Source organism: Orbicella franksi, chromosome 13 (genome assembly GCF_964199315.1).
Source record: "Orbicella franksi chromosome 13, jaOrbFran1.1, whole genome shotgun sequence".
NCBI classification, from domain to species: Eukaryota; Metazoa; Cnidaria; class Anthozoa; order Scleractinia; family Merulinidae; genus Orbicella; species Orbicella franksi.
Window position 1 is genome coordinate 17707277 of NC_138157.1, and position 12222 is coordinate 17719498.

Genomic DNA, 12222 nt, shown 5'->3' on the forward strand with positions numbered 1-12222 from the left:
TATTACAAAGTGCGACAACTTGTTATTACAAAGTGTGACAGCTATTTTATTACAAAGTGTGACAAGTGTTATTACAAAGTGCGACAGGTATTACAAAGTGCGACAGTTTTATTACAAAGTGCGACAGGTATTACAAAGTGCGATGATTATTACAAAGTGCGACAGAACACGCCTGTAAAAAACACTGCGAGAGTTAACTGTCAAAACTTTGTTTTAGTGTTTAGGGCGAAACAGAGATTCACTCAATATGTTTTATTGAAGTCAAATCTTGTTTTATAAAAGGGTGTTAATGCTATGAAATAGTACTTCAAAAGGGTTCAGCTGGTTTTCATAGCGGCCAATTAAAATAAAAACCTTCAAAATTAATGTTCTCTCAATGAATGCAATCGAATGAAATTTATCTTTCGTCCTCAAGTTTAAACGAACGTTTTGGTGTTGTTTAGGGAATCAAGTCACCTTAATACGTGGATGACTTGAGGTCACTCCGGAATTCATTTAGCTTGTTCCAAGGCTCCCGGTAGTTGTGGACGAGCGAAAAAAGGAGAGCGAGCGACATTAGTCCTTCGTTTTTTCTATCGCTCGCCCTCTGTTTTTTCGCTCGTCCCCATCTACCGGGAACCTGGAACTGGCTAGAATTCGTTTGGTAAAAACGCACGCCAAACGTTTTGCGCCTGATTCAGGAATTGAACGAAAGCGTAATTGAATTGTAGTTCGTTAGTAAGAAATTCATGTTTGTAACTACTGTCACTGGTGTGCATCGCCAAGTATTTCACTAACGTTGAAGTTGCAATTGGGGCATACATGTACGTTTTGTTTAATCCAAGTTGGAAATTCCCAAGTAAATTATAAGGAAACTTGTGAAAGAAACGAGACGGCTTTTTTAATATTATTCCTGGACTTTATTTCTCAGCTTATACAGTTTTCAAATTCGTTGATAGCGACTCGTGCAGTTTCTCTATCCTTACTATACTAAAGTTCTAGAAAGTCCAGTTGATCACGGACTTGATCACGTGTAACGTGTTTACTGCTGAGCTTTTGGAACCTCTTCAATGAAGATCCGGGACATTGTCGCCCAGCCTGTGTTAGCGTCAGCATTCTTGTAGCCAGTGTTACAACTTCCAACCCAGAATCCCACTCGCACCTTTCCCTTGTGGATATTATTACAGTGACCTTCAATATGGCGGTGACGATGAAGATTGTGGTTCTTCCCGGTTCTCAGGTGGAACGCACCGTCAATGGGGCCAGGAGAGCTGCATTCGGCGCCATTGAAGGTGAAATACCAACGACTACAGCAGTTGTCACAGAATGCAACCCTGAGGTCACCAGCAAAGTAAACATGAAGGGCAGTGTCTGTGAAGTTCTTCATAAAATCACAGTTCTAAAGAGATCATTAATCAAATTAATCTGAAACTAGCAAATAACTTCCAACAATGAAGGGGCGAGAAACAAGTGGGACTTAATCATTAACATCACTGCAATTTTTAAAAATGCGTTGAACCAAGAGATTATCAAGGTAAGAGAGCTCATTATATCTCTCTGTTAGTACGCGCGCTGTGATTGGTCAGTTTAGCGGCACGTTTTCTCCTGTACGGCCTACTAAAATTCAAAGTTGTTTTTATTGCCAATCTATTTCGTGTTTTATCGCCAAGTGTTCTTAAGTGTTATAGCAAGTAAAAGTTTAAAATTTTCTTTTACTCTAAATTGTGTATTGAGGTGGCTCAAAACATTTTCCAGCAGTTAGATTTTGATGAGTTATTATAACCACTCTTTATCACTTGATGCTTCAGTCATAATATCAAAAAGCTGCCCAATCATTGGTGAAAACTTTGATACCATTTTCGTGACACCATAGGTTACCATAGTTCAAAAACGGCACAGTGAAATTTTTTTCATATTACTAAGTTTTAATAAGGCAAAGTTTTAAAAAAATCTGTACATAGGGTTCAGAGCCCCTTTGAGTTTTGAAAATTTAAGGTGGCTCTGAACCCTATGTGCAGACTTTTTTAATTTTTTTTTTTAAATAATAATAATACTCCTCGAAATTATCAATAAATTACTTCCCCTCCAGTTACGATCGTTACCCTTCCGAGAGAGAAGAAGGCTGAAGAACTAAAAAGATTTTGCAAAATCAAAGTACCCGGCTTATGACCTTCTCGTCAATAAAATGCTATCTCAAAGTAATAATAATGTCTTCTCTTGAGAAGACGGAAGTAAATAACAGAACTTTGTTGAATACATTATACACTCATACTGTAAATCACTTGCCTGGATCACACCTGAGTCTTTGACATCGTTCCTTTTCCAGGTGCATTCTTTCCAGTTCATGTGCCAGGAAAGCTGAAGCGATCCTGGAGTTCCACTCTCACCTTTCTCCCCTCGCTGTCCTTTTTGGCCGACGGCGCCATGGGTTCCAGACTCTCCCTTATCTCCTTTCTTTCCATCTGCGCCGGTTGGTCCCTTAGGTCCAGTCTTTCCCGGACTGCCCTGGTCTCCTTTGGCTCCGTCGCGTCCATCACGGCCAGGTGCCCCAGGGGACCCTGGCATGCCATGCATACCGGGGATACCATTTGTACCTGGTTGTCCACCGTGACACATTGAGACCTGTGTCAGAAGAAAGATCAACACCTTAAATTCTGTGAAGGTGCAAGCGATAATAAAGTGACAGGAAGCGTCTTGATGTAACTCTTCGTCAATCTAGCTGGAAACTACTTCAACAGCGATGATGTTTATCAGCGATGATATCATCTGTACTATTCTTCTTTTCTTTCTTTTTCTCTTTACTTTAACTCACACACCATACATGGAGCTACTCACTTTGTTATCACTTGGTTTGCTGTTGACATTATTGGCGGTCGCAGAAGCCAGGGTTATCAGCACAAAAATCAGTAGAAACAACATGATAGGCGGTTTCTCTATACGGAGTTCTCTTTAATATGGTCTAGCCTGTAGAGACAAATTTCAGAAGAGTAAAACAAGAATGTTCGTGGTGACACTTACAGTACCTTATAGAAATCTTTGAGAACTGAGTCACTGTATTTCTACATTTTCATTAATTTTGCTAGTTCTACAGCAAGATCACTGCTTGAAAAATAGCTTAGAAATGTTTTTATTCTCCTTGAGGTTATGGAAATGAATGGAGTTCTTGATGTGATCGCTAATAACAAAATAAAATAACACTGTGACATTTACATTTATACTATTGGTTTTTATACCATTAGAGGTGCTGAGTACTATAGCTAGTGGCTGTCGAGGGCTGCTATAGCTGTTATGAAAGCTTACTTTGATTCCACGTTGCTTTTCTTTCGACTATGCAGGCGTGAAGTATTCGGCAAGTCTATCAGAGATTTTGCAGCATTAAATTTAACGAAAGTATAAAACAGAAAGTGAAAATTACGATAGAAAGAAATGTTTCTCTGTATTAGTTTAAGTTTAAACCCAGCCAAGGTAAAACAATGGCTGTACGGCTCAGTCAATAAAAAACCTACCTGCCACTGAGGCAGCGATCATCTGAATGAAAATGATACTGCTATCAGTGTATCACTTTATCTTGTTATTCGGCGATGAAGATTCATGTTGAAACACGTTTACTAGCTAATAACGTGCAAATTTTGAACACTCTCATTGGTCAGATCATTTCTAAATTGACCAAGGACGCGAAGTCTGACATTAATGTCAAAATGTTTTGTGTTCACAAGTTTTACGTTAAATCATGTTTTAGAACTGTGTACGTGTTTTGGACCAAAAATCATTACGAAAATGCAAAATAGGCAACGACAACGAGTTAACTTGTCCATTTTTTAGTAACAGGCTCCTTGAAAATGCATCTAAAACTGATTTAAACTTTTGTCTATAACGTTTTCAAATAAAGATAACGGTACTAATACGTTTATTGAGCATATGGCGATAATCTGGGCTTCAGTGAAGTTTTGAAGCTATTGTTCCAATTCTTGTTTTAAGGTGCTAGGATGTCTTTATTTTTCTCCCACTTGAACACATTTAACATAGTCTTAGAACCTTTTACCATATGAAAGTCATTTACTTGCCATTGAAATATATCTGCTATACCGTCAGCTCAGTGGCAGTCTTCTCTCGTCGCATGAATAAGCAAGGTTACCAGTGCATCAATCTGGAATAATCTACTAAGCTGTAAAACGACATCCCTGAACAATGCTAAAGGAGTCTGCGTTGTGCTTTTAAGAGCAAATAGCCCTTGAAGTGTCCGCTTATTGCAGGTTTTGTACAACAAAATGGCTCCGAATATTGGTGTCCCGGTCCGCTTAACAGAGAAGTCCGCTGAATTCAGGTTTATTTTACAGTAAATGTGGAAGGAAAATTTGAGGACTCAAGCTGGTGTTCACTTAAGAACGTTCGTGCTTATTGTTTCTGCGCATCCTTACTGCGCACGCTAATTCACACGATATGTCATCTATGAGAGCGCGCGCTAAGTAATACAATGAACAATGAAAGGGCACATGGCCATTGCTAGAGCTTTGCCTGGATTTAACGACCTTGGACGTTCGGTGATCCCTACTTTTCTTTCCAGAAACAGATTTTATTGACAATTATCTCCACATTGTCCAAAAATGAACAAAAAATCAATGTGGGAAGTTAGAAAAAATTCAAGATTTCTGTCCACGGGACATCGAGTCCTGCCATCTTTCGGCTCAAAGGCGCGTGAAACTATGGTCGCTAAATGCGAACTTGTTCTTTAAAATCTCACCAGCTGGCTAAATTCACCTAATAGATCCACTTAAACAATATGTTGCAGTGAACATTTCACTTCAAAGATCTAATTGCAATATTTTTGGGCTTGCAGACACTGTGGCCTTATTCGCTAACGGAGCCTGATTTTTTCGGATTTAGGGTGTTCTTGGGGGCATGTTTTCTCCAAAACGAAGTCCGTGATCCCCCCTTTTTTTACATTTCTGACACAACTAACTCATCATCTTACAGTGGTAAACGTCTCAGGAAAAAATCAATATTGGAAAATTTTCGCGCGAACGTCCTTAATAGAGGGTGTCCATTTAATATGGGGTCCGCTTAATACATGTTTCACTTTACCTTGTTCTTGCGGTTGATGAAATAATCGCAAGATAAGTATTGCGCTTTCCTATGTGACAAGATTCTTTGAGCTTCATTTTAGTAAAAACAAGTTGTCCCCTGCAATAGCTAACAGTACATCAAATAAGCTTATTGCAGTTAGATAGTGTCTAGGTTGTCCGGTGAAATAGCGTCATGAATTCATGTTAATTTTGTTATAAACTTAACATGAGGTAAACGCTAAAACAGGTTCGGCAGATAATACATTTTACAACCGAAATAGTTTGATAAATAGTCACATAGCTCTTTTCATACGGGCATAGGTTATTTTTAGTTGTTTCTCCATCAGTTTTTTTATAGCCCCAGTTACGTTTTCAGTGACACAGGATTTCCACGAGTCTGAACTAGCCTCAACTGGTGAAAACGTTCTGTTAAAAATGAAAAGCAAAGCATTTCCTTTTTCTTTTCTGTGACTACTTTACAACCGGAACACTAGTTTTACATGATGACATGTATAAGTCGCATCATAATGCCAGCAATGCATCATTTCATCTGGTGTTAACTAGCAATTATAACAAGTCTTCAAAGCGGGTTGTTTTACTCAAACTGAGACCAGATTGTTCCTTCGCAAATTAAAATTAAATGATTTTGCGAGAACGTTGGCACTTAATTATTCACCTTTCTGCTTTTTCATCAGTTGAAACTGTGGAAACTTTTTTGGAATCATTCGGGTACAGGGGGTTAACTTATCAACAATGAAAATAGCTGACCTGTGCCTTTGAAATAACTCAGCGCTTGGGATGTTTAAGAGGAAATCAATACGCTAAACAGTAAAACAAAATAGAATCCAATGTAAGCATATAAAACTGATCAAAACGAGAAAACACACACTTACTTGCCATTGTGTTCACAACTGACTTGAAGATACTTCTTCCTACACTGTAGTTTATCAAACTTTAATTTCATATCCAAACTGTTGTTTGTTGATGAACCTCTCGTCAGAACAAGTTTGAAGGACGAAAGATATATGTGATTTTAATATTTATTCTAACATACATTCTTATTGGTTAAAAAGGATTGTTTAGTCGTCGATTTGTCCAATAGGATAAAGTCTTCCATTCCTCGTTTGTTTCAGTGCCACGTTTCATTTTCTTACTTTCGAAGCATTATTTCGCTGCTATTTCATGTGAAGAAACCAAAGTATCTGAAGACTTCAGATCCAACTGCCAGTAATAAATTTGTGCTTAACTAGAAAATAGAGGAGTTTGCCGCATATGCATGAGTCATTTTGTTAAGTGAAAAAAAAAAAAAAAAATCCGGAAAGAAGACCATAAACACATTCATTTCTATTGTGTAGCCATCAAGGACAGGAAAAGAAACAACGAAGGCGAACTAACGTCTGTCTCGATCAAGCATGAAATATTCACAAACCTCTGATCGCTATTCCTTAGAAATATTCACTATATTCCCCTGCAATGATGTCCTATCCCTTGGTTCACGGTTTGTTTTCGGCGGTGAAAACAAAATGGAAATCCGAGCGGTATATTTGGGATATGATCTAATTAATTCTTTGACTCGTAGAATCGGTACATTTGTGTTTGTGACCGCAAATCTGGCCATTTACCGTCGGCGAGCTACATAACTCGGTGTGTGACAAGAGTTGTCTTGTTGGAACAAACCATGGTCGATTTCTGTAGGTGACCTACACAACTCGGACGTTTTGTTCAATTAATTATGACGCAACAGTTGGTTGTCGTCAAACGCGACCAAGTTGACAACACAGAATACACAATTAAATATTAGCTATAAGACTCTTGAATAACATTGTGGTTGATTTGAGGAAAATATAAATTCCTTAACCGCCAATGACCTCCCCATCAAAGCCACAACTTGAGTCCGCACGAAACAACCTCCACGTTTTTTGCTTAAGATTTGAAAATAAACGAATGCATTACTTGCGTGTGTTTAGCCCCTGAAAAAATCTTCGGGGGAGGGGGGCAATATGTGAACCACTTCCCAACGAAAAATCTTGATTTTTCTGGTCGGGTGAGACACAAGGAGACCGAGACGAAATTAGTATACGTTCTCGTTACTCTCGAACACGAAAAAACTTGATAACTCCAATTACTTTTTCGATTCAAAGGCCAAAATTCAGTTCCAGATGAACTTGAACAAATTTTAGAGGATAAATCTCTCCAGTTGAACATGTATCATTCCATGTAAATCATTTAATTTATCGTCTACTAATTCAAGCAAAACGATCTTCGATTCCAGTTAAATCTTTGGTTCTTTAAGCCGTCTTTTCAGCAGTTCTGCCCTCAGAACATATAGACGGAAAAAGAAAATAAAAACTAACATGGTGGGTTGTTTTAATGGTCAGTAAAAAAAATCAATTAGCTGTTTTGTTCTTCCAGAAAAGTCGAAAATGATAATGTTATCCAGCACAGCAAGAGTTGGTTAGGAGTCAATTTTCTTTTTTCCAAATGATTTTATCATTAGACATTTGCGTAATTGCATGACGAATATCATCATGACAAGACGATAAATGCAATCCCTTTCTTGAAAATGTAACGTAGGATACACTGACTCAAGGTACACATAGATTCCAAAACACGACATGTTTATGTGGAGTTTCGAAGCAAAGTACATCAGTGTTAGCTCATGTTAGTGCTAATGGTCGTTTTCTGTTGAATCTCAAATTATCACAATACTGAGTAGTCTTCTAACAATAACAATTTTTTACATTTTATGTTAGCTCTTTCCTCGTCAGTTGCAACATTCGGTTGTGAATGCCTGAGTTCTTCACGGTTTGTTTTTAATTGCTAACTATGGACATTCGATCGCATTAACGAGATTAACTTATTGAAACAAAGGAAAGCCCTTACCTTGGAAATAGCTCAGTCAGCGCTTGGGACGTTTTGAGGGGAAACGAATGACCTAAATCGCATAAAACAGAAAATAGAATCAAATGTAAGAATTTAAAACTGATCAAAGCGAGCAAACACACACTTACTTGTCTCTGTTCACAACTGAGGTGAAAATACCTCGTCCTGGTTAATCTAACTTTAATTTCATACCCACACTTTTGTTTATTAATTTATGAACTTCTCGTCAGAACAAGTTTGTGGAATAAACGACATATTAAAATTGAATTTCCATTCTACCACACATTTTTATTGGTTGGAACAGTTTATTTAGTTACTAATTTGTCCAATAGGATGAAGTCTTCTATTCACCGTTTGTTTCAGTGCCATGTTTCGTTTTCACAGAAAGTGCTCTTTTGTTTAATCATTTCGCTGCTATTTCGTGTGAAGAAACCAACTTCACATCCAACTCCTAGCTATATATTTTCCTTCATATTAATAAAGAAACACCAGATCAGAGGATCTATTTTGCTGCATGGGTCATTTTGTTACAAAAATTCTCTTATAAGAAAACCATAAGAACTTTCATTTGTTTTCTCTGTAGCCACCAATCAGATGCGAGATAAAAACTCAATGAAAACAAACATCTCAGTCATTGCATCGATCAGTCACGATACGTTAACTATCCTTTGATCGCATTTCATTCCGAACTGTTGTCTATTGACCAGAAGTTTGAATTGGTTATTTGATCGTTTTTTGGCTGTGAATTAAGCAACGAATGTAGAAATTAAAATAATGAACAAACTGAAGCTCTCAAAATTGCACACGGGGATTGATACAATGAAGCATGGACTGGTACTAGTGCTTCAAAACCAGAACGACATGATTCAGATTGTATGTGTGAGTCATTATATTTGGCAATAAAAAATAATGATAAAACACCAAACTAAACGGGTTAATTTATTTTTCGATTAATTAAAGACCGAAGTCAGTTCCAGATGAACCTGGATGAATTTCAGTTGAAAGAACTACCTAGATTGAACATACGTATAAAATATAAACCTGACTGTAACGTATCATTTTGGATGAAAGAACATCTTCGATTCCAGTTACATTCTTGATTCAAAGAACTAAAGCTTTAATGATGACCAAAAAAAATGGACTGTTTGCTGTTTTTTTTCCCTTCCATTAAAGACCAAAATGTTTATGTAAACCTGTCTGAGCCAGCATGGTAAGTGTAAAATTTATTGTTTCATTTATCATTTGCGTAACAGACAAAATTCGATCGTTATAACAAGGCCAGAAATGAAATCCTTTTCATGAAAATATAACGTGGGGCGCAGTTATAATGGCTAGATTTATACGTAGATTCCTAAACACGGCTGACTATATCAGTGTTAATCTCAATGTTTTGAAGAAACGTACGGTAGGGTAGCCCCATGCTAGTTTTAAGTCTTTAATTTCTCTTTTGAATTTCATCTACATCACGATACACGATAGCTGACAAAAACAATATGTTACATTTTATATAGGCCTTCCCTCTCCATCTGCATCATACGATTCTGTGTAGTCGATTTCTCTTGTTTGATTTCCGATGCAAAACTGACACAATTCCGAGCAGAAAATGAAAATTCAAAATATACTGCTACAGCGAACGTTTTTGTCCTACCGACAGTCAAGCCAAAACATTTATCTAACCCGCCAACCCTGGAGCTACTTAATCTGATACTTAAAATATAGATTTATTAACTAAATTCATCAGAAGTTACTTTTGCCGCTGTACTAAATCGGTAAAATCTATGTCGGGATCCCGGTTTCTTTTACAGAGAAGTACAAAAGGTTCATCAAACGAACTGCAAGTGAGCTTCACGTAATTATGCAAAATCAAGAGACTGACTCGATGAAAACAAATCATGATTGCAAATTGTTGAACACATCGAGAACCTGTTTTCTTTTATAACTTTGCGAATATTTTGGAGGATCCTGAGATGAATTCACCCAATAGGGTGCGCAAAATTTGTCTTCACGATATGAGTTTTTAAGGGGGTCGCAAATTTGCTTTTTCATTGAATTTGAGGGCGATATTTTTGAAGCGAAATAATTGGACACAGTCGGTTAGCAACTCTAATTGAATCTATGGATCACTTACCTGTCAAGTAACTTAGTGCCTCGGGCTTGTCTGAGGGAAAACAAAAACCGCTGCGGAAAAATTCGGATCGCATCATAGCGATAGCACATTTCAAAATGATTGAAAATAAACCAGTTAACACATTGCGGCAACGTTCTACCGCCATCTTCTCTCACGTAGTTGATTTTTTGTCGCTGTTCAAAGCCTGAGTGAAAATATTTTTCGTAGAATATTTAGAGACCTTCTCGTAAGGACAAGAAAAGTGAAACAGCATACATATTTAATGTTATTAAAATGTTCATTCTAACGTACAATGCTATTCGCTAGAACGCTTTCTATAATCACTGGTTAGCCCAAGAGAATCAAGTCTTTCATTGACAATTTGTTTGTGACGCGTTTCATTCAAACCATATAGCTACCTGTGATATAACTATATCGGTGTGATTTTTGATCTGAAAAAAAAACGAAAACAAAATGACTCCAGGTTACAGTTAAAGTAAGAAAAAACTGATAAATAGAGCTTCTATAATTTGAGTGTAACTCGGCGAGAACACCTTAATTCATTTAACTGATTATATGATGAATTTCAAAATATGGCTCTATTTATAATACATGCTCACGCGAACTTCAACATCCGAATTTATCCTAACGTCGTAGAGTAAGGCTTTTGTTTTCCTATAGCCACCTTTTGCTGCCTGCTTAATATCGGTTTTCAAAACTGACTGTAAGTTTCTCCTTTTGAACTAAATGTACGCACTCGTGGCAGTCATTAAGTTAATTTTTGTTTAATAGTTGTGCATGTTGCGTTGTGGATAACCGAGTTCTGTTATCGCTAAGTAGCAGAATTACACTCTAAGCCCGGTCAGGCAAATTGAACTTTGTTGCTTTGTTTGTCGGTGTGAGGTTCGCGTAAAATCAAGTTTGTGAAACAGCGTACATAATAAAATTCTAATTTCATTTTCAGAAGCAAAGCTATTCGCTAAAACTGTTTGCTTTCTGCTATTTGTCCAATGAAAGACATGTTATATTTGTACATTCGCTCAATCTGTTGATTACTTCATAGTTTTTTTTTTTTCATTTTTCACGAATGAGTGCGAGTCAGTTTTTTCTGATTTCTTTTTTTTGGATGCAATTCCACACTAATTTTTCAGCGAAAAGACAACTTAACCACAATAAAAAAAATTCGAATGATAAAGAAAGAAGAATATTTGCTTTTACACTCGGATGTCGAGTCCTTGATAATAAATGGTTTTAAACACATGCGCCTGTGATAGAACAAAGTCCAAATGCAGACTCTGGATAATATTCTAATTCCCTCTGTCTGTCGTACTTCTGTCATAATCTCTAAAATGAAATAAATAAAACCTAGCAGCCCGGCCTTCTATTTTTGTTCCTGTTCAAATAATCAATTCAACCTGTATTGTGCATTAACACAAAACCTGTTAACGGTAAGGTAGCGAACAACGGAAAACAACATTTTTCCCTTATAGCAATAAATAACATAAGCACTCTAAAGAGATTGAAGGAGAGTCTTATAAAACACTTGAAGTAAGTCTCATTGGTGAACATGACATTACTCTCATGAAAAATATTAATGTTGAAAATCTCACTGCTAATTTCTTGTCAGCTAATTTACCCAAAGTGCTGCCTGTAAATTAAGTGATCTAATTTTCCAGAACGTTTACCCTGACTACAGTTTAAGGTGTGCGCATATAAAGGTTTTTTTTTCCTTCTCTCTAAATCTGGTGATGTCGTACTATTTTAGCAAAATTGGTGCATGATTTTCAGTTAACACTAGATCATTTACCTTTGAGTGAACACAGCCTCTGGGTCGTTTGAGTGTGCACACAAAGCTAAACAGTAGAACAGAGAAATGAATGTTAGATTTAACATTAAAATCGATAAAAACAAAGAGTTCTAAAAGAAATTTAAACTTACATTGTTAAGTTCTCCAAGCTTGGAAAAAAATTCTCAGCAAGTTTTCTTTCCTTGACTTACTGACCACACTGTTTGTTACTTCCTTTGTTTATCTCGGAAAATTTTCGCCAGAACAAGTTTTTGAAACAATAGATTTGTTAGGTACACTTTTATTTTTCTATCTAACACGCAATGTTATTCGCTATGTATGAAGAACGGTTTGTTTAGTCGTGGATTTGTCCAATAGGATGAAGCTTTTTATTCTGTCACCTT

The 12222-nt window shown here is 36.9% G+C and overlaps 1 protein-coding gene across 2 annotated transcripts; it reads right to left on the reverse strand.

Moving 5' to 3' along the window:
• Window positions 1-468: 468 nt before the first annotated feature.
• On the reverse strand, window positions 469-12000 carry LOC145466500 (collagen triple helix repeat-containing protein 1-like). 2 transcript variants are annotated; one of them, XM_081450230.1, is made up of 6 exons: window positions 11971-12000; window positions 11840-11885; window positions 7926-7977; window positions 2815-2943; window positions 2266-2601; window positions 469-1378 (listed from the first exon to the last, which is right to left on the reverse strand). In XM_081450230.1, exons 4-6 carry the CDS (start codon window positions 2896-2898, stop codon window positions 1022-1024), a joined length of 777 nt encoding a protein of 258 aa, XP_081306356.1. In that variant the 5' UTR covers window positions 2899-2943; window positions 7926-7977; window positions 11840-11885; window positions 11971-12000; the 3' UTR covers window positions 469-1021. The 2 variants fall into 2 exon arrangements, with proteins under 2 accessions (XP_081306356.1, XP_081306357.1); XM_081450231.1 differs by lacking the exons at window positions 7926-7977; window positions 11840-11885; window positions 11971-12000 and adding an exon at window positions 5811-5926.
• Between the last annotated feature and the right edge of the window lie 222 nt (window positions 12001-12222).